Source organism: Puntigrus tetrazona, unplaced genomic scaffold (genome assembly GCF_018831695.1).
Source record: "Puntigrus tetrazona isolate hp1 unplaced genomic scaffold, ASM1883169v1 S000000456, whole genome shotgun sequence".
NCBI classification, from domain to species: Eukaryota; Metazoa; Chordata; class Actinopteri; order Cypriniformes; family Cyprinidae; genus Puntigrus; species Puntigrus tetrazona.
Genome location: NW_025048098.1, coordinates 627,501 through 647,500, shown reverse-complemented (window position 1 = coordinate 647,500; position 20,000 = coordinate 627,501). Strand labels below are relative to the sequence as shown.

Below are 20,000 nucleotides of genomic sequence, written 5' to 3'. Positions count from 1 at the left end.
CGTGAAAACGGAAGCCGAAATGGGCTCCTGTCGAGACGAGGCCTCACCTACTGCACAAGAAACAGGGCGACAGGAAGAGGAGGTGGGCAAACAGGAAGACAGCTCAGCCAATCAGGATTGAGGACGCGCTCAGACCCACCGAGCCGATGGAAGTGGACCTTCTGAATGTTATAAATGCTACCCTGCAAAAAAAAACAAAAAAAACACTTTGCTAATCAATATTTTGTCTCGTTTTCCAGTATCCAAACATCCTTAAAACAAGTTCGGCAGACAAAGCAAGAAAGCAAGAGCTGTTTTACTGATCTTTAGTTACTCGAGACAAAACTACTGGTCGCGTAGATTATGATTTAAAGCAGGTATCGCAAACACCTCACCTGACATTTCCACCTCTTGTAACCAACGCTGAACGTTTGACCGACCGCTGGTGAGCGGGGCGATAACATCCCTTCCCCATCGACGAGCCGAAAGGACTCCGGTATCCAGGAAGAGGGAGGAGAGATGGGAAGAGATTGTTATCGGTAAATGCACTGGATGGGAAAACCACATTAATATTTACTCAATGAGCCCAGAGGGCCGAGACAGACTCAAAGACGGCATCTCAGACGGCCCGAGGAGAAGGTTACCGCTGCGAGAAGCAATCTTTCGTGATGTAAGGTGCATATGTTTGTGTACGGTTTTTGTTTACGTTTATATGAATATTTCACGTCACCGTCCGAACAGAAGAGTCCGATTCTCGAAATGTAAGAGAAGAGTCGCACCTGGCTGGGAGAGACATGCTGGGATATTTCTGTTACGTTTGCCGTGCGGCTCTTAGTTTGGTTTGGTAGCGTTCAACTCGCACAGAAATGAAAATTCTGTCATTATTTACTCACCCTCGCGCCGTTTCGAACATGCATGACTTCATGGGGGAAGGAAAACCCGGGCTGCTGTAGGGAAGACCTTTTCTGGCACATTAGGAAAACGGTAATGCATCAGTAAAAACAAAAACGGTAATCCTCGGATAAAAATGACGAAATTATGACAAAGTCTATGAGATATTAAGAGCGAAAAAACTGTAAAACTCATAAAACGTCAAAATGGACACCAAGATATAAATAGTAGAACTTGACATAGAAAGTAAAACACATAATAAGCTAAAAAGTCATAATTTCACTTTTTTCATTTCATTAGTATAATTGTAATGTATACCATTAGTAATTATTATTTACTTATGGAGTGGAAAATGTAATTCATACAATTTTATCCCATAAAAACTTGAATTTTTTGGTTTATCAAAACTTTTACTTTATCATAATTAACTTATGTTTTTCATCATAACCGAGTCGCTTTTTTTCTCATAGTTCTGCATCGTGAATTTCAAACCACGATTCTGACGTGATTTTTGTCACAGTGATGACAATTATGATTTTCCAAAGCATTTTTTTTTTTCTTCGACTGCACAAACAGGCTTCTGTACTCCACGAAAAGCATCACAAAAGTTGCTCCAATTAATTCGAAATATATTATTCACCCAATTTTTGTGGGCGTGGAATATTTTTATGCTCGTTAGAATATTGTATTGTTAGCTTAGCCACAAGCTTAATTAACGAATTATCCATCGGATGCTTTGTACAAAAAAAAAAAGGCGATTAAATGGTGACAGAATGATCATTTACAGGGTGCATCATTGCTTTTAAAAAGAGGCAGATGGCATAATAAGCGTCTGTTTGGGCTTCGGTTTACTTTGACACGGAGACAATCTGCTCTAGCTCTAATGCAAACATTTTTAACACTGCTCTCGGAGGCAATAAAGCATCACAAGTGATTTTGTTTGAGAAAGTCAACACCAGATAGATGAGATACGCTCATGAACGGATCCTTTTCCCGTTTTAATTAGCAGACGACTGAGGGGCCGTTCACACAGGACCTCTCTCTCTCGTGTTAAAAACAGCACAACAAAAGACTCCTAGACGCCGGCTAACGTTCACCTCAAGATGCTCGTTCTCTCCCCCCCGGTTCATCCGATAGCCGCCCTTTAAAACCGTCAGCGATTTCTAACTAATTTATTTAAATTACAGAAATAAACTGGTGTGCACATGTGTGCCTGCTGCACAGACCGAAATGAAAAAAGGCAGTAATGGTAAAAACGTTTTTTTAGATTTCACTGCACAGGATTCATAAAGGCACTGACAGCTTTTATTATGAAAATTGCATCTTGAAAAAATGTGAGAGTGAAACTCCACGACGTTATTATACAGGCGGCCGTCGATTTTCAATTTGCATAAGAAAATAAATGGATACGTGGATAATCCGTAACAGAATGTCGTGATGGGATAGAGGGGTTATTTCATGACAATGATATTATTACCCTGATCTTCAGGGATGTTTCAGATTTAAAGTGAACAACACAAAATGAGGACGGTCGACGGGTTCACGCGGGTCCGTGGCATTCATTAATGAAGCCAATGTCTTGTATTTTAGAAATCAGATCCCTTAATCCAGCAGAATCACAAGACTGATTTCAGATAGAGAGTATTATCCTGTCCGACTCGTGGTTTGGGTTTTTCATAGAAATTATTATTAAAGCACTATGTGACGTATCAACCAATGAAACAAAGCTCACACAGAAGTCACTTTCAGACCGAGCGGCTTGGTCAAATTCCTGATCGCATAGAATCCTGTAGAAATGACTGGATTTTACCAGGAATAATAGAATCAACAACGGTGAAGGTGAATGCACCTGAATGTCTGAAATCCCTGCTGAACGAAAAATAGAAACCTGCCCAAAATGTCATGATTTTATTTATTTATGATTAGAATTTATATATATATATATATATATATATATATATATATATATATATATATATATATATATATATATAAACACAAGTGCAAAAATACAAAAACATTCATGCAATAAAAAAATGTTAAAAACAAGCTTAATGCATGGCGAAAAAATATTATCTGCAATCATTTAATGATTATAATAGGAATTGTATTGGGTTTTAATGAAAGCTATAATGATGTCTGTTGGTACGTGATGGATTCTATTGGTGGGATGTTCAATCCTATCAGGAAAATGCCCCAAACACACTACAAAAAGGAGTGCTGTAATGGTTTTACTGGAAAAAGATAATGGTACATAATGGTATTTTAATGGAAAGCATTTGATTTTCTGTGATAGCCGCTATTGGCAGGTGATGTCGTCATCGCATTAGTTTTTATTATAAAACAATAGAGCCCAGCTGACAGGGAATGCTAGCAAAACGTTCTAGCAAAAGACGATTTAAACCGACATTATTCCAGTGACATTAATAGCAGCCATTTAAAGTTATTAATAGTTAACATTAATAGTTCAAGTCAAGCTGTTTGGTGATTTTACGTTCTCAAATGTTAACACAAAAGCATTACACGCCGTTTATTTGATATATTATGATTATGATATATCTCTCTTTTCAAGGAGCGTTTTAGTTGGACACTAAAATGTAACCACTTGTTTTAGAACGTTTGGAGAACATTCAAAAGTAACATTACAATAATGTTACTAATTAAAGTTCCCTCAACATTCACACAACCAAACACGTTGTCTTAGTACATACTTTGTCAGCGAGGAGAGCGCAAGCGAACTTTACCAGCAATATATATTACACAGAAAGTCTGAAATGACAAAACAGCGATTCTAAAGCACCTTCTCGTCACCAAATGTCGGGAGTGACCCATCATGCACGGCAAGAAATGAGAACTTAGGACTCCGAGCGATCGGCAAGAGTGAAATTTTTCGTGATCGAGTCGGTTGCTCCAAAAGTGACTTCCGCGTGAGCAAAACATGGCTAAAAAAATAACAATAAAATAATAAAAAGTTAACATTTCGATTTCTCGTGCCCGCTGTATACCTCACCCGAGCTTCATCTGTGTTTCCCTTAAGTCAGCAATGTTGTGTTGGAGCCTGGCCGTATTTATAATCTGGGTTCGCGATGTCAGGGTTTTCCAGCGCGCGGTCTCGAGGGACGCCGTGTGTGCGGTTCTGCATTAGCTCTAATGGCCAGAGGGGTCACGTTTAAAATCATAATGGCTTTTCCGTTCCCCCCCCCACCTGCTGTGACGGACGTCTGAAGCACTCATCAGAAAGGACGTCGGCCTCCCGACTCCCTAATAAAAGATGCCGTTTTCTTTGCTTTCAAGTAATTCGTTTTGCACTTCCCTCTTACACGACGACGCTTTTCTGCGTGGTTTCTGACACGTTGTCATTATAATTGTGCTTTGTCACAGTGCTGTTGTTAGACTGTAGCCGGAGGGGAAAGGCCTTGTTTATTGTTTTAATACGGAGCTGCTCTGCCGATTCAACTGGAGACGAAAAGACGTTCTGATCATCCTATTTTCGGTTTAACGTGTTCGATCTCGGCTCACTATGTATTTTTCAAACGTTGCTTGTTGTGCGTCGCGGGCGGACTCCGTAGGCTTTTTGAGGAGGTAAAATCTGCGGATCGCGTTGAACGATAGCGGAGGGCTCTACAAAACCATTCAAATTAGCATAAACGCTTAATAAAGAAACAGACAATGTGTAGAAGTTTGTGAATGACGGGCGTCCCGATTGCTGCGGACATCTGTGGGCGCTGATTGTGTGTGGGCCTGCTTATCACCGACGGATAGCAATTATGTTACAGTATGCGCTAGTATGCATATTGCTCTACTGTCAGCATCTGCTCTGATAAGCTTGGCTTATCTAGATTGAGTTCCGCGGCTGTGTTTGGAACCGAATACTGGCGTACTGCACACTGCACTGTATACTCTGTACTGTTTTAATAGAATGCTAAACGGCATCAAATAAAGCCGTAAGCTAGACGCTATAGGTCAAAACGGTGGTAAATCACGGTTACAAACGACCTCGAGTGACTTGCTAGCTTATAGGAGCAAAAATCAAATCACATCTATTAATCATTGAGAATGCACATTTATGGCATCAAGTTTAAGTGCATCGCATGGGGGAATATGCATTACGCGCGCTACTTTTCCAAAGTTTACAGTTAGAGTCCTTACAGTCAGTAAGGACGCTTTAAGTTAAGTGGCAGCCACAAAATATTTGCGTTTTAAATAAATGCTGTTCTCTTGAACTTTTTTTTTTCCTCATCAAAGAGCAAAAAAACTGAACCCATCATAGTCAGCATAAAAATATTACGCGGCACAATAGGAAATGTTCCTTAAACGGCAAGTCGGCATATATTAGAATGATTTCTGAAGACAGGAATCAATTGCATTAGAAAAATATTTCAAATAGAAAACATTTTAAATGGTAAAAATATTGCTGTATTTTTAATTAAATAAATGCAGCCGTAATAGGCTTCTTTAAACAGCGGTGTACCGTACGTTTATATGCACGTGCATCCAGATATTTACGTAAAAACTAGCACTATAATGGTACGCTTTTTCAAACATGGCCTTTTGCATCCAACTCAAACCCTGTTAAACAAATACACACATCAGCTCCGTATTTCTTAAAGACTCTGAAGGTTCAATTACTTCCGCGTGGACACACTTTACGTGGTTTCACTAAGTGATGAATGGTTAGTGTGTGAAGGTATAATGCGAGATCTAGCACCGCGTAGATGGAAACGCACACAATAGCAGGCACGGCGTCATGGACGTTAAGGCCGGTCCGGGTCCGCAGGGTCAGTCGGATCAGAGCTGTTAGGGGAAAAACAAGGATGTGAGGCCGGATCAGCGAAATGAAGCCGAGTAATATTTACCCTCCCTTTAGTATTGACAGGGCGACCTGCGACTCGTGTAGCGGTCGACCTCTTCCGCTGCGTTTTTTTTGTGCCGTAAGCTGAGAAATGTGCCAGTTTATTAGTGATATAATGGATTTTAATGTGCCGTGGCGGCAGGGGAGGATCGCTGTAGCTACTAACGCACGTTTAAGCACGTGCATCCCATTTTGGGGTTCACTTACTGACAGTTTTCTCGCGTTTCGGAGAATAAAAGAGTCAAACATGCTGCATTTCCCCTCTCAAGCACGCTTGTATATCTCAAAGGATTTTGCCATTTCTGCCTCCATATTTTTGCAGGTCGCTTCTTTGATTGTCAGCCACTGTTGTGCCATTGTGAACATTGATCAATGTTTTTCATCGTTTGTAAGGACAAGCAACACGATAATGTCATCTGTACAATTTGTATGATATAATAAATATGATTTATATTTGATTTGTTTTGGAGGTTTTATTTGCTGTAATATCCGTCAGCTTCTTTATTACTTGCCTAATGAAGCAAAGTCTCGAGATAAAACCGCTGTTTCTAATAGAGGCGTTGCACGGGTCATATTTCATTTAAAAAAACTAAATTATGTTTTGCATTAAGAAAATGAAACCTTATGTTCAGGATCATTAAGATTTTTTTTTAACATCGAGGTACTAATTTCATGACAATTAGGTGCATTTCTTCAAATGATAATCTAATGGAAATCATCTTTGAGAAAAATGTTAATTAGAAAAAACTTAAAATGCCTGGACACATTAAGGTAAAGGGCTTAATTGTTGTATTTGCTGTGCTGGTCCTGAAATAGTTTAGTTATTAAAATATATATTTTTTTCTTCATGCAAGTTGTAAATGTGTGATTTTTTTTTAAGAGCGTGTTCATTACGGATGTCATGTAGAGAGACAATTTAAAGCTCCCCAGAAGCCATAATGAAACTAGCAACATTAAATCAGCCTGGATCACAGCGTATATACTTGTTTACTACAAGAAGGAATATGATTTTGGTCTGTACTTTAAAAACATAAAAGCATTAATGGAACACAACATCAACTTGTCATATACCCGATGTTCAAAAAAAAAAAAAAAAGCTAAATAAAAATGCAGAACATGTACTCACCCTTAGGCCACCCAAGATGCAGATGAGTTTGTTTTTTCTGGTTTTGGAGAATTTTAGCATCGCATGACATGCTCACCAATGGCTCCTCTGCAGTGAATGGGTGCCGTCAGAATGAGAGTGATAAAAAAACATAATAATCCACTCCACTCCATCAGTTTACATCAAATATAGTAAAACGCTGTTTGTAAGAAACAAATCTATCATGAAAGAGTTTTAACGGTTGCTTATCCACAATCATAATACTTTTTTTTTTTAAAAGTCCAAAATCCACAGACACACTTGCATGAGAATGTTTTGACTTGTGCTTTATTTGCGCATATTTCTCTCCAGATTCACACGAGACGTCTTTTAAACCTGAAAAAGCAATATGAAACAGAGCACTAGTTTAGTTTGAAGTTATAACGATCGTTTTTTTCCTTTCAAACATGCAGCGTTTCTCTTTGCAAGGTGTGCATTATTGCATTGTTTTTATCCGCCGTTTAGACTCTCGGCACCCATTCGCCACAATAACGTGAAACATATCACGTTACGAATGGAAAACGTACTCAACCTCAGGCCACCCAAGACGCAGATGAGTTTGTTTCTTCTGGTTTTTGGAGAAATTTAGCATTGCATGACATGCTTACCGATGGCTCCTCCGCAGTGAATGGGTGCCGTCAGAATGAGAGTCTAAACAGCTGATAAAAGACATCACAGTAATCCAAACCATTCCACTCTATCAGTTTAAATCTCATGAAGTAAAACGCTATAAACCACAAGTCCATAATATGGGAAAGTAAAAATCCTGTCTATTGCCCTCCAGACATACTTGCATGAGAATGTTTTGGCTTAATTTGTGCATATTTCTCTCCTGATTCACACGAGACGCCTAAAAAGCAATATGAAACAAAGCACTACTTTAGTTTAAAGTTAAAACGTCTTAACGATCGCTTTATTTTTCCAAACATGCAGCGTTTCGCTTCGCGTGATGAACATTATTGCATTGTTTTATCCGCCGTTTAGACTCTCGGCACCCATTCGCCACAATAAAGTGAAACATATCACATTACGAAAGGAAAACGTATTCAACCTCAGGCCACCCAAGACGCAGATGAGTTTGTTTCTTCTGGTTTATGGAGAAATTTAGCATTGCATGACATGCTCACCGATGGCTCCTCCGCAGTGAATGGGTGCCGTCAGAATGAGAGTCTAAACAGCTGATAAAAGACATCACAGTAATCCAAACCATTCCACTCCATCAGTTTAAATCTCATGAAGTAAAACGCTATAAACCACAAGTCCATAATATCGAAAGTAAAAATCCCGTCTCCTATTGTCCTCCAGACATACTCGCATAAGAATGTTTCGACTTAAACGGTGCTTGATTTGTGCATATTTCTCTCCTGATTCACACGAGACGCCCAAAAAGCAATATGCAACAATGCACTACTTTAGTTTAAAGTTAAAACGTCTTAACTATCGCTCTGTTTCTTCCAAACACGTTTCGCTTCGCGAGGCGTGCCTTACTGCATTGTTTTTCCTCAGCCGTTTAGACTCACGGCACCCATTCGCCACAATAACGCGAAACGTATCGCGTTACGAATGGCATCAGGCACGCAGCGGCACGGTCCCAAAACAGACTAACCAGAAACACGTGCGAGTAAATCGTCGGACAGTGTATAAAATGACCTCCGCGGAGCTCTTTGGGACACAAACAGACTCTCAAAGCACGTGAAATCAATGGCGCGTCCATTACCGCAAAACGCTAATGACCCTTCAGCGACGAAGAGAGACGAGGACGATGAATAATGTATGGACGTTATTTCATGTGCAACATCAGAGAGCATCATTAACTTGGCGGCATTTTAGGATTTAGATGAGGAAATTTATACCAAAACGACCTTGATTTTTGGGAGTAACACAGGTTACGTTTGTTTACTCGACACAAATCAGGTAAAACCAAGCATGCAAATCTAAGCGTGTAAAACCTGACTGAAGGGAAACAGTGCCATCTAGTGGTTCGTGCATGTCGGCACTTCACCTGAGACGAAGCTACGTGTAAATACAACAGTATATGAATATGATGGGAATCATCCGATATCATTGAGAACAGAAGTACCACATTAATCCCACTAATGCCGCTAGTGCGTAATTCTGTATGCGTGATATGCATTCATTTCTTTCGAGCCTCTTTTCCGCTCGAATCTTCCGCTAAACTGTGTGGGTTTTTTTTTTTTTTGCAGCACTTCACATCAGGAATCACTGCAAAGTGAACTCGGTCTAGGCGGATTATCCAGCCCTCATTTAATTAATGCAATTAAGCTTTGCTCTCCCCACATGCCTGCTTATCTGCTGCTGTCAGAGCCAAAACTGTAAATGAATTAATTACCTCGATCTGCTTAGTTCATAACTGCAATCTGAACTGAAGGATGAATATGCATCAGCATGCACCACAACAAAAGAAACTGTTTGCACATCAGGGATTATATGAGAGGTGAGGCAAGTCTAGGAAATATGTATTTTTTAAAAATTATATACAAGTAAAAATGGGTTCCTAATTACATATTGCTTATTTAGGGTAGTTGATATTTCTTATTATGTCCTGGATGAAAATGTGTGCGTATATATATATATATATATATATATATATATGTGTGTGTGTGTGTGTGTGTGTGTGTGTATGTATATATATATATATATATATATATATATATATATATATATATATATATATATATATATATATATATATATATATATATATATATATATATATATATATTCTTATGTCCTGGATGATGTACAGATGCCATAAACTGGCAATTTATTTCTGAAGTAATATTTAATATTTTCTTTCTGTAATTTAAACGTATAAAGAAAGTGTGTAATATCTCTCTCTAATGTGTGCATTATAAATAAAAATGAATAAATTAACAATTTAATATATTTTAAATGACATATTAAATATATTAATAATATTTTTGCAATTAATATATTTTAAGAAATTGCATATAATACCTGAAAGATCTACCGAAAACAACAAATTAAATTAAATAAAATATAAATGTAAAATAAAATTAAAATAAATAAAACAAATACAGGCGTAATTATATTAATAGGGAAATATAAAAAGTCTCAGTATTAAATAAATAGTAACGTTTATTAATTAAAAAAATCTGAATAAACACATGATTTACAGAGCTTGTGCTAGAAGAATAGAAGGCTGTCAGAGTTTCAGGTGAGATTGTGAGAGATCATACAGCGCGCAGCTCCATCTTGCTCATTACGATTATAATGATTCCCACCACAAATCCCAAAAATCCCACAAGAATTCCGATCACAAGCACGGCTGTCTCAACCTCCTGAGAGTCTTCCGGCACCTCCACCTCTGTGGGACACAGACATTAACACATCACCAACAATAAACAGCCATCCAAACATCTTAATATACAGCAAAAAGTAATAGTAGAAATAAAATATAAAAGCCTGGATCAACAACATGCATTCTAGTATCATGTTGCTTGCGCACCGATAAAAGCTTTATTTATTAACTACTAATGAAGCAATAATGAACATTTATTAATACATAAATCCATCTTATGTAATATGTAAATATAAAGGCATCAAGGGGGCCTTTTAATTTTTTTGTTAGCTAAAAGAAAAACAATTATATAAAAACAAAACAAATTAACATGCTTTTATTTAATTTTTTTATGAAACAGATATTTTTGAGAAAAGTGCAAATAATAATAAGCAACATGAATTCTAGTATTGGTTTGATTCACACAGCCTTATGTGAAACTGTACTATTGCACATCTATCAAATCTATATATTTTATTGAATACTGATAAAGCAATAATTAATATTAAATAAATAGCACAATTTTTTTATTATTTAAATCATTATTTAAATATAAAAGGCATCAATGAGGCCCTTTTATCCTTCATTTGAATCATAATTTTCTGTTAATTAAAAAGCAAACATTACTGCTACTAATAATAATCATTATATTATTAAAAGTCTGAAAGTATTATAATTATTATATTATTATGAGAACAAAAAAATATTTAAATAATGCAACATAAAAAGTTTTTAATCCTGAATTTTTGACTGCATAGAAATACTACAGAACTTCTCTTGAAAAAGTCAGTTTCATTGGGTTAAGTGAAGGAACTGAGTGCGGAAAATCCTCTCGGTTGGAAATCTTTCGCAAACATCTGATCTCCCCAAAAAGCAGAAGTGCTCACCCCAGAACCTGGTGATGTCCCGCTCCAGTCCTCGGTGTCTCACGCTGCAGGTGTAGACGTCCCCCCGCTCGGGACGGAAGCTCAGGTAAGAGAAAAGACGAAAGCTGAAGTCCGGGTTGGAGTAGTACTGCGTCTCGCTGACGTCCTGCTCCTTCACCGGCTCTCCGTTCCTCGTCCACGAGATGTTGACCGGCGGCGGGTGGAAGTCGCTCACCGAGCAGATGAGAGTGTTTTCGACGCCGAGCTTCACGTCGCTCTTGGCGTACAGCTGCGTGGACGGAGGAACTGTGATAAAACAGATATGAGATGTCATTACTTAAAGAATAGAAAGTCTGTCATTTACTCCCCCTCAAGCAGATCCAAACCTGTATGAATTTCTTTGTTCTGCCTGTAACCAGGCTGTTTCGGGTCGATATGGACTTTACCTACTGTGGAAGTCAATGGTGACCCGGAACAAAGAAATTCATGAAACTACTCGAGGGTGCGTAAATAATAACAGAATTTTCATTTTTGGGTGAACTATTCCATTAAAAGACACTACAAAAATACTATTATGTAAATAAAATGTAAAAAAAAAAAAAAAAAAAAATTATATTGCAGTAATGACTGAGCGGTTATTTCCGTATTATTTATTATTTAATTTATTTATTTAAAAAATTTTCGACTTTTTTTTTCCTCAGTAATTTTTACAAAAATATTTTTTCCATTACTGTAATAAGAAATTGAGAGCAAAATGTGCTTATAATAATTCTCAGCATGAAAAAGGTCATAGCATTAGTAAATATTCAGTATTATAATTTTTGTATTTTATTCATAACTTTTATAATTTTTAAATTTTTCATGTGGTTGTGTGCTTTTAGGTTTTTCATTGCTATTTAAAGTGCATTTATTTTTGTTTCAACTTTAGCCGTTTTTTTTTTCCAGTTAGCATTTGACTTTTTGCTATATATATATATATAAAATTTTAGAGCAAGCGTGTTCTTAATTATTATATGAATCGTCACAATACAAAACAGCCATTTTCTTTTGACTTTGAGGTTAAAGTTAAAACATGTTTTGACAGGCTTTACTAAAAAGAAACTTAAAATATTATATACATATAATAATGCATGAAATAGATGAATCATTAGGTATTTTTTTCATATGGAGACTTTACCGATGGATTCGGGGGGATTTTTTTCTCCTGTGATGCAGCGAGGAATATTGTAGAAGCAGGTGCCGATGGAGTAATGCGCTAGAGAAGGCAGATTGCGGTCGAGGGTCCAGTCGTCGACGAACTCGGGCAGACGCTGCTTTGCTGTGTAATCTATAGGGTCGACATGCCAGAGCTCCTCACCATCAAACTCCAGCTCAAAACCAGCGTCCATCATCTCTATGTGACAGTACGTCAGCTGACGCATTAAATGCTTAACACCTGAGGGAGAAAAACCTTCCGTTTAGCCATCAACATACAGGCTTAGAAACAACACACACGATATCGGCACGAAACACACTCAAATCTCAGTCCAGCTGACTTAAATAAGAAGATAAAATCATTACCTTGAGCTCTTGAAAAACCCCAGAAAATGTCTAAGCTGCAAAACAGAAAGAGCAAGTGCAACATTTCAAGGGCAACAGCTGAATGCCACGACCGGGGCATTTACTGGTAATATTTACTTCCTCCTGCAGTCATTCCTGTGTACAATAAGATTTCCTCATGCCTGATAGGAACTAGAGCACTGAATTCCAGCCGCTAATCAGGTTTCGCTTCTTCTGTGATGCATGAAGCCACTGTATTTTTTCTGTAATAACCATTGTGCATCGACCAACAGGACCAATGATAATTGAAATATATGGTGTACAATTCATTTATAATATGTTCTGACCAAGATTCAATATGAGGCTGTTAATGAAATTACATTCTTACATAGTTTACATGAGGTATCAATAAACATATAATTTAATGGTGTATATATAGTTTTTTTTTTTATTTATATATATATATATATATATATATATATATATATATATATATATATATATATATATATATATATATATATATATATATATAAATAAATAATACATACAAAAAGTTTATTTTAATCTTTAAGAATCATGTTTTTTTTATATTTTTATTGTAATGTACACATTTTGTATTGTTGTTTTTTTTGTTTTATAACCAAATCAAAATGACCCAACTGCAGTTTTCAGATTAATTAAATGCACAAAAAGAAAAGAAAATTTTGAAAATTGTTAAATAGGGATTTTAAGTATTTTTGCAAACTAACCATCTCTCTTCATATATACGTGTGTGTGTGTGTGTGTGTGTGTGTGTGTGTGTGTGTGTGTGTGTGTGTGTATATACGCATCAGCAGCCTTTTTTTAGTTTACTTGCAAACACTATTTAGACACCCACATTGTTTAACCTGGTATATCCTGTTTTGCAAGGCTGCACCAACCCCAAAAAATAAATAAAACATTATAAAAATACTGAAACACCACTTCACACCATTCACTTGTTGTATTTGTATTTCCATCCAAATAAAAACCAATGTATAATCCGGAGCGCATAAACTCTTAATTATACTGCAGATAGGGAATATTATGTCACAATGATCTGCCATGTGTCTTATATATTCAAAAAGAATAATTCCAGAAAAGAGAGGTTAGAGCGATGCAAATAAATACAGCATGGTATTATGGACTCTATATACAATAAATAAATGACAGTATATTGCTTAAATGAGTTTCCTCTAGTCTCTTCTACAAACCAGATCTTTCAAGTTAACATTTAACTTAAGTAATTCAAACCACTCAATCTAGCAGCGTTTTCCTAGTGCTCATGAACCAATCCCAGCCCAGGGAGGCGTTATGGCTGTTCTTTTCAATGAATATTATCACTGCAATTTCACAGATGCCTAATCGGACGGATTTATGAGAAAAAGCGTCGCTTGACATTGATTCGATCGTGTAAAAAATGTCAAATTAAATTTCTTACAGATCAAAGCAACAGCAAAATGAAACTAGGGAGCAAATTGCAAAGCCACGTGGAAAGTTACTGAACTATTCAGAATAATAATCACCTACATAAATTCCCAAAACCGTCCAGTGCATCGTAGCGTGAAAACCTAAACGTTTTAAAGCGTTTTTTACGGTCGCATTTCCCCACTGAAGGTCCTTTATGCAGGTTTTGGCTGCTCGTAGAGATCTAAATAATGGCCCTGATCAATGCGAAAAGCAGCAAGAAATGTTTCGAGACTCGAAATGGAAGCAAAACAGAACAACAAGCTATTTCATCAACTAAGAAAAGTAGTTATGATTACGTACTCTCCCATTATGGGCATCTTGGTAAAAGTCTTCTTTATAAAAGAAAAAAAAATCCTAGTATATACATTTTTTTTTTTTTTTTTTTTTACACTGAAGTAAACAGTTCCTGGATTCAGGAGGCACGGAAAACGAGGTGCGTGTAAGCGTTTCCTGTGCCTTCCCAGAGTCCTCTTCACCTGGAGTCCGAGTCACTGGTGTCAGACGAGGAGGAGGAGGACGAGGATGAGGAAGAGTCTGAGCTGGAGCTGCTGGCGCTGAGACGAGACGCCACGGCGTGAGGCTCTGCTCCGCCGGGTTTCTCCGCTGGAAAATTAAAACAAAACCGGTTTACACTCGCGAAGGAAACTGGTTTTGCAGGCGTGACCCGGCAGGGCTTAACAAAAGCCAGTTTAGCTGTTGACTTGGTTGGGTTGATTGTGCAAAGACACAAAAATGAAGACGACAAATGAAAAACTTGGAATATTGAAAGTAGGTTTTGTATTTGTACAAATGATTAAAAACTAATAGCTTGTTCTCAGAAGGTTAAATAATTTTCATTGAGGTTTATAAGAGATTAGAATATAAGAGCTGAAAATATTCGAGTGGCTAAAAACCTAACTTCTTCACGGATTTACATTAAAATTTCATATAAATCCTTAGAGTATGTATACATTATACAGTCGGTCTGCACCTTTGAGGGTTACTTCAATTACTTCGTTATTGAATATTATTCTGGAGAATTTGTAGGGCTAGATTTGGGAAAAGAATAATAAAAAACATTAAAATGCGATTTGAAAAATAGCCGGTATATATTAATGTGTCTATGATAACTATTATTGTTATTTTTATTATTATTGCTATTACTGTTGTTGGCAAATAAATTAAAAAAGTGGTTTAAAAACAAAAAAAAGTTAACAAAATAAAAGTATTGTTATTGTAATTATATATTATTTTAAATATTTTTAATAATTTTGTAGTTTCTTATTTTGAATATAATTAAAATATTTACTGTGTTCAAATAATTTTCATTTTTATTAACATTTAGTTTTTTTTAATTTTTTAATTTAGTTTCCATGTATTTAGTTAAAATACAGCTGTCCAATTTACAATACTAATATGTACTGCGGTCTTAATTTCTTTCATTTCCAAATGTTAAATCATCAGGCTTTTTTCCTATTTTGCTGTAAAATCACAGAAGCCCTTAAAGTCTTTTCTTTTGTTGACAGCAGCTGGTTTATAAGCCCTTCTCATTATAAAGAAAGACTGTTGGCGCACGTTTCGTTCCCAAATTGCGAGTTTGTGTGGAGTGGCATTAATTGTGAACCAAGCCGCTGTTAGCTCTCAAAATAACTATAATCACAAAGCCATAATCATCACAATTTGGTTTATTTTGATTAATTGTGCAGCCCCAAGCATCTCGCGGCATGTCCGTTGCGGTCCACTATGTGTACTGTTTTCTCCGGCGCTCGTTCTGATGCGGTCTGCTTGCTCAACATCAGCTCTATACACTAAATAAATTGATCCCATAAAGGCAACGCTGGCCTGAACCTTGATTACGCCAGCCTCGGGCCATCGGACCGGGTTTATTGTTAAGTCCTGAACACCAAGACGTAATAGAACAAACCGTAGAGCTCTTCAGGAGCCGCTAATAGCCCTACCTTTGGGTTTCTGGGGTTTCTTGGCAGAGTTCAGCTGTCCGCTCACATCTTGTAGCCTCCTCTCCAGTTCCATCTTCTTCTCCAGAGCCAGTTCCTCTCTGCTCTTCCCACCTCCTCCCTTCTTTACCACTGCATACAGAACAGATTACCCTTGATGCATTGCACAACAAATAATTCTAGCTAAAACATGCATAACTACTGGTCAACAGGCTGTAGACAAAGCAGCTCTGAGCTTATAAACGCTCCGTTACATGCACATTGAAATGAAAAAGACATTTTCTAAAAGAAATATAGTGATATAAAAACAACCAGATATAAATATATATATATATATATATATATATATAAATCATTATAACATTGATTCTGCTACAGTTAATTCTGAAATCTAATCTAAATATTTATTACTTATAACCAGTTATAATTAACTATAAACATTTCCCCTTTTGAGCTTATTTGCTACAATATATAAAAATGTAAATATTTTTAAATATAAATTAATAAACTGCAACAAAAAGTTTAAAATACCAATATATAAAAACACATTTAAAATATATGTTGCGTAAAACTGTAAAAGACTAATCAAAAATAAAAACTTGTTTGCATAATGAGTGTAGTTTAAACAAAAACGTTTATTTTGAATCCGATTAGTTGCAATTAATCATTTGACAACACAATAAATAAAAAAATTAAAAAAAAAAAAAAAAACAAAAAATGTAGAAATATAAACTGCACATACTAATCTATTTTTTAATTTAAGAATAAATAATATGAGGAATTTTTTCTATCATTATTAAAAAAAAAAAAGCGTATAAATATAAATATAATATAAAAAATTTGAAAAAAATAGCTGTGTAGATATTTTCTAGTTTTATCATCTGACCTGTATGTCATGGGTAACAAGCATTAAATCTCTGCTCACCGCACGGACTGCGGGGCTTCTTGCGCAGACAGGTCATAACATATCGCTCCAGCTCACGCAGCGTGGACGGCTTCAGCGTCTCAAAATCGATTTCGATCTCCTCAGGGTTGGTGTCGCGCAGCGAGGGCTCTCGTGACTGGATGATGTGCACCACACGCCCCAGTTTCTCCCCGGGCAGCTTGTTGATGTCCAGGCTGAGCTGTCGCTTGTCATCGTAACTCATGGGAAGACCGTCCTCTTCCTCCTCAGAGTCGTAGTGAGGTAAGGGGACGGCAGGGGCCGCCGCGAAACGAGACGAGGAGGATTTCTTTGTGTTCCTGCCAGAGTAAATCAAATGAAATAGACTCGCAATGCTGAGCAGAGTTTTAGTAACCAGATCTTTACTATGGTACCTCTACATCTTAGGTTTTTGTGTTGAATCGGTCTACTGAATTTATCTAACGACTCACAAACTGAATTGGTGTAAATAACTGCTTGTTTATAGCATTTAGCTAAAATATTTTTTATTGCAATAACTGGTACATTTTAGACAAAGAAAGTATTTTTATATATTCCTCAAACTAACAGCATTTTTTAATTCAGTTTATTTTTTTATATTTCTATTATGATTAAATCACATCCAAAATAAAAGTTGTTGTTTACATATGCATGTGCACTGTATATATTTATCATACAGTACATATTTTGAAAATATTTACATGTATATGCATTTATATTATACTTTATATATGAATATATTTAAAATATAAACAGCATTTTTCTTAAATATATACACATGTATGCATTTGTCTTTTTATATCCATTACATACACAGTATATACACATGTATTATGTAAACAAAATTCTTTATTTTGGATGTGCATTGATTTCTATTTAACTATATTTGTTTCAGCATTAATAGTTTTGGTTCATATTTCAGGCAACATTTATAATTTATTTACAGATTTATTTCAGACAAACTCTTTAGGGCGGAATAATTAAATTTCCATCTATATTAGCTACTCCACTCCCAAATAAGAAGGAGCGAAATGATAAAGACGTACTTGCTCTTGCTGCTTTTCTTCGCAGGGCCTTTCTTGCTCTGAGTGGATGACAGTGAAGCACGGTTGGATTTGTTTTTAGGCAGTTTGGCAGGCTTGTCCCGCTCATCGCTCATCAAAGTTCGACTTCCTCTTCGTTTCTCGGGCTTCTTTTTCTTCTTCTTGTCTTTCTTTTTCTCTCGTTTCCTTTTGGGTTTGACAATGGGGCCGGAGGAGAGGGCTGCCAGCTGTTCATGTACCGCTCTGAGCTAAAACACAGGGATATACTGCAAGTCAAAAGATCAAAGCTGCTTTCACATGATGACAGCCATGACACTTCTTAAGATTAGCGTGCGAGTTATTATGAGGATGTGCGAAGGACGTATGAAGGAGAGCGTAACGGGAAGGTCTGTGTACCTGAGTACACACCTGGTCCTGCAGCTGGGCCAGGCGCTGAGCTCGCTCCTCCTCGCTGTCAGAGCTCGGGCTGCTGTCGCTGCTCGGCTCGCTGTCGCTGCTCGGCTCGCTCTCCGACGAGGAGGAAGAAGAGGATGAAGATGAAGAAGAGGACGATGAAGAGGAGGAGTGGTGCATTCCCAGCATGCCCATGTTCCGGCCTAATGGCATGGGAGACAATTCCTCCTCCTCTGAAACCTCGTCGGGCATCTTTGCGAAGCGGAACTCAAACACGTCCTGTGGAAAGAGAAAAGTAAGAATTTCCTTTGTAAAAATATTTCTATTATCTAATTATTTGACATAATTATTTTTTATTTTAAAAAAACCAAAAAAACTATTTATTTGCTTGGTGTAATATCATAATTTGTTTTCTAAATAAAAAATATTTTTAATGTTAAAAATGTAAATATTATCTTAAGTATAAATAATTTAAGATAATTAAAAAAAATAATTATATATATATATATATATATATATATATATATAAATTACATATAAATTATATATGAACACTCATAGCAAAAAAGGAAAAAAGGAAGAATATTTAAAATATTTAAATGAGCAATAACAATAAAATAACAACAACAACTGACATTAATAAAGAAATAATAAAATTTACGTTTTTATTATTTTTAAATTAGATTTACAAGGGTGATATTACAAATAATATCGGGTTTTCATTTTCATTAAAAAAAGAAAGATAATATTAAAATGAGCAATAATAATAATTATTATTATTTTATTATTATTATTAATATTGATTATCTAAATAACCACTAGAAGCAAATTTTCTTTAAATCAAAACAAAAGTCATATTTAATACTAATACAACTATTAATATATAATTTAAAAATAAATACTATCAAAATATAATAATTCTAGCTACAACAATTACAGTAGGTTAAATGTCAAAACAAATGGTCTCGAACATATCCAGGTTTAAGTCTCTTCACATTTTACACAAAAAACAGAAGCATATTTAAGGATCAATTCAGATAGCAGCAGAATTAAGCGTCATATCAGCGCATGTTCATATAAAACAGCAGAGGCGGTTCGACTACCTGCAGTTTTCGTGCCATGGCCACCACGTCATGATCAGGTGGGTTGTATTTGTAGCAGTTGGAGAACATGAGCCTGACGTCAGCGCTGAACTGCTGGGCTTCTCGGTACTCGCGCTCATCCATCTTCCTCTGAGGAACACACAAGACAGGCAGAGTATTACATACTTTACTGCTTCCTGCAGCTGAACCCTGTATCCATGAACACCAGTACCGTGTGTGTAGCTCACCTTGATGGTGCTGAGGTCCATGGGGTGTTTAATGATGTCGTGGTAGTCGTGCAGGCCCAGCGTTGAGGCGTCTACGGGTTTATAAAAGGGCCAGGCGTACGCCGCGTGTTTTTTAGACAGCAGTTCTTTAAGGACGCCGCTGCAGTAGCGAAGCTGCTTGCTAAGTTTCCCCGGCCGCGAGGGCTGATGGGGCCGCACAGAGTCAGGCAGGTCCTTACGGGGAGGTTTGATCGGGCGACGGGACAGCGCTCGCCCCAAGACGGGCTGGAGGTGGGTGGGCTCGTTCCCGACCAT

At 36.7% G+C, this 20,000-nt stretch overlaps 3 protein-coding genes across 7 annotated transcripts in view; 1 reads left to right on the top strand and 2 right to left on the bottom strand.

Annotated features, from left to right (window-relative positions):
- The window catches only part of LOC122333961 (raftlin-like), an 81,641-nt gene extending 75,461 nt beyond the window's left edge, over positions 1–6,180 (top strand). For all 3 annotated transcript variants that reach the window (XM_043231822.1, XM_043231823.1, XM_043231821.1), the window contains exon 10: positions 1–6,180. This exon is cut by the window's left edge and continues 332 nt beyond it. In XM_043231822.1, coding sequence (XP_043087757.1) covers positions 1–121 — 121 coding nt within the window. In that variant the 3' untranslated portion in view covers positions 122–6,180.
- Positions 6,181–9,968: 3,788 nt separating this feature from the next.
- On the bottom strand, positions 9,969–12,967 carry si:ch73-31d8.2 (RLA class II histocompatibility antigen, DP alpha-1 chain). The gene is made up of 4 exons (XM_043231830.1): positions 12,615–12,967; positions 12,232–12,489; positions 11,076–11,360; positions 9,969–10,215 (listed from the first exon to the last, which is right to left on the bottom strand). Exons 1-4 carry the CDS (start codon positions 12,712–12,714, stop codon positions 10,082–10,084), a joined length of 777 nt encoding a protein of 258 aa, XP_043087765.1. The 5' UTR covers positions 12,715–12,967; the 3' UTR covers positions 9,969–10,081.
- Positions 12,968–13,330: 363 nt separating this feature from the next.
- The window catches only part of brd2b (bromodomain containing 2b), a 14,032-nt gene continuing 7,362 nt past the window's right edge, over positions 13,331–20,000 (bottom strand). For 2 of the 3 annotated variants that reach the window (XM_043231858.1, XM_043231859.1), the window contains exons 6-12: positions 19,707–20,000; positions 19,480–19,608; positions 18,380–18,655; positions 17,987–18,231; positions 16,944–17,260; positions 16,022–16,150; positions 13,331–14,687 (exon numbers count right to left, since the gene is read on the bottom strand). The exon at positions 19,707–20,000 is cut by the window's right edge and continues 159 nt beyond it. In XM_043231858.1, the coding sequence (XP_043087793.1) occupies positions 14,557–14,687; positions 16,022–16,150; positions 16,944–17,260; positions 17,987–18,231; positions 18,380–18,655; positions 19,480–19,608; positions 19,707–20,000 (1,521 nt within the window). In that variant the 3' untranslated portion in view covers positions 13,331–14,556. The remainder of the gene's footprint in view (positions 14,688–16,021; positions 16,151–16,943; positions 17,261–17,986; positions 18,232–18,379; positions 18,656–19,479; positions 19,609–19,706) is intronic. The other variant, XM_043231860.1, reaches the window with a different exon arrangement.

Bases quoted from the DNA above. Each gene is read 5' to 3' on its own strand.
- si:ch73-31d8.2 (XM_043231830.1), bottom strand. From the start codon at position 12,714: ATGCCCCGGTCGTGGCATTCAGCTGTTGCCCTTGAAATGTTGCACTTG. The intron at 12,490-12,614 runs GTAATGATTTTA...TTTCTCCCTCAG, and splicing joins GGGTTTTTCAAGAGCTCAAG to GTGTTAAGCATTTAATGCGT. The intron at 10,216-11,075 runs GTGAGCACTTCT...TGTGTCCCACAG, and splicing joins GGACATCACCAGGTTCTGGG to AGGTGGAGGTGCCGGAAGAC.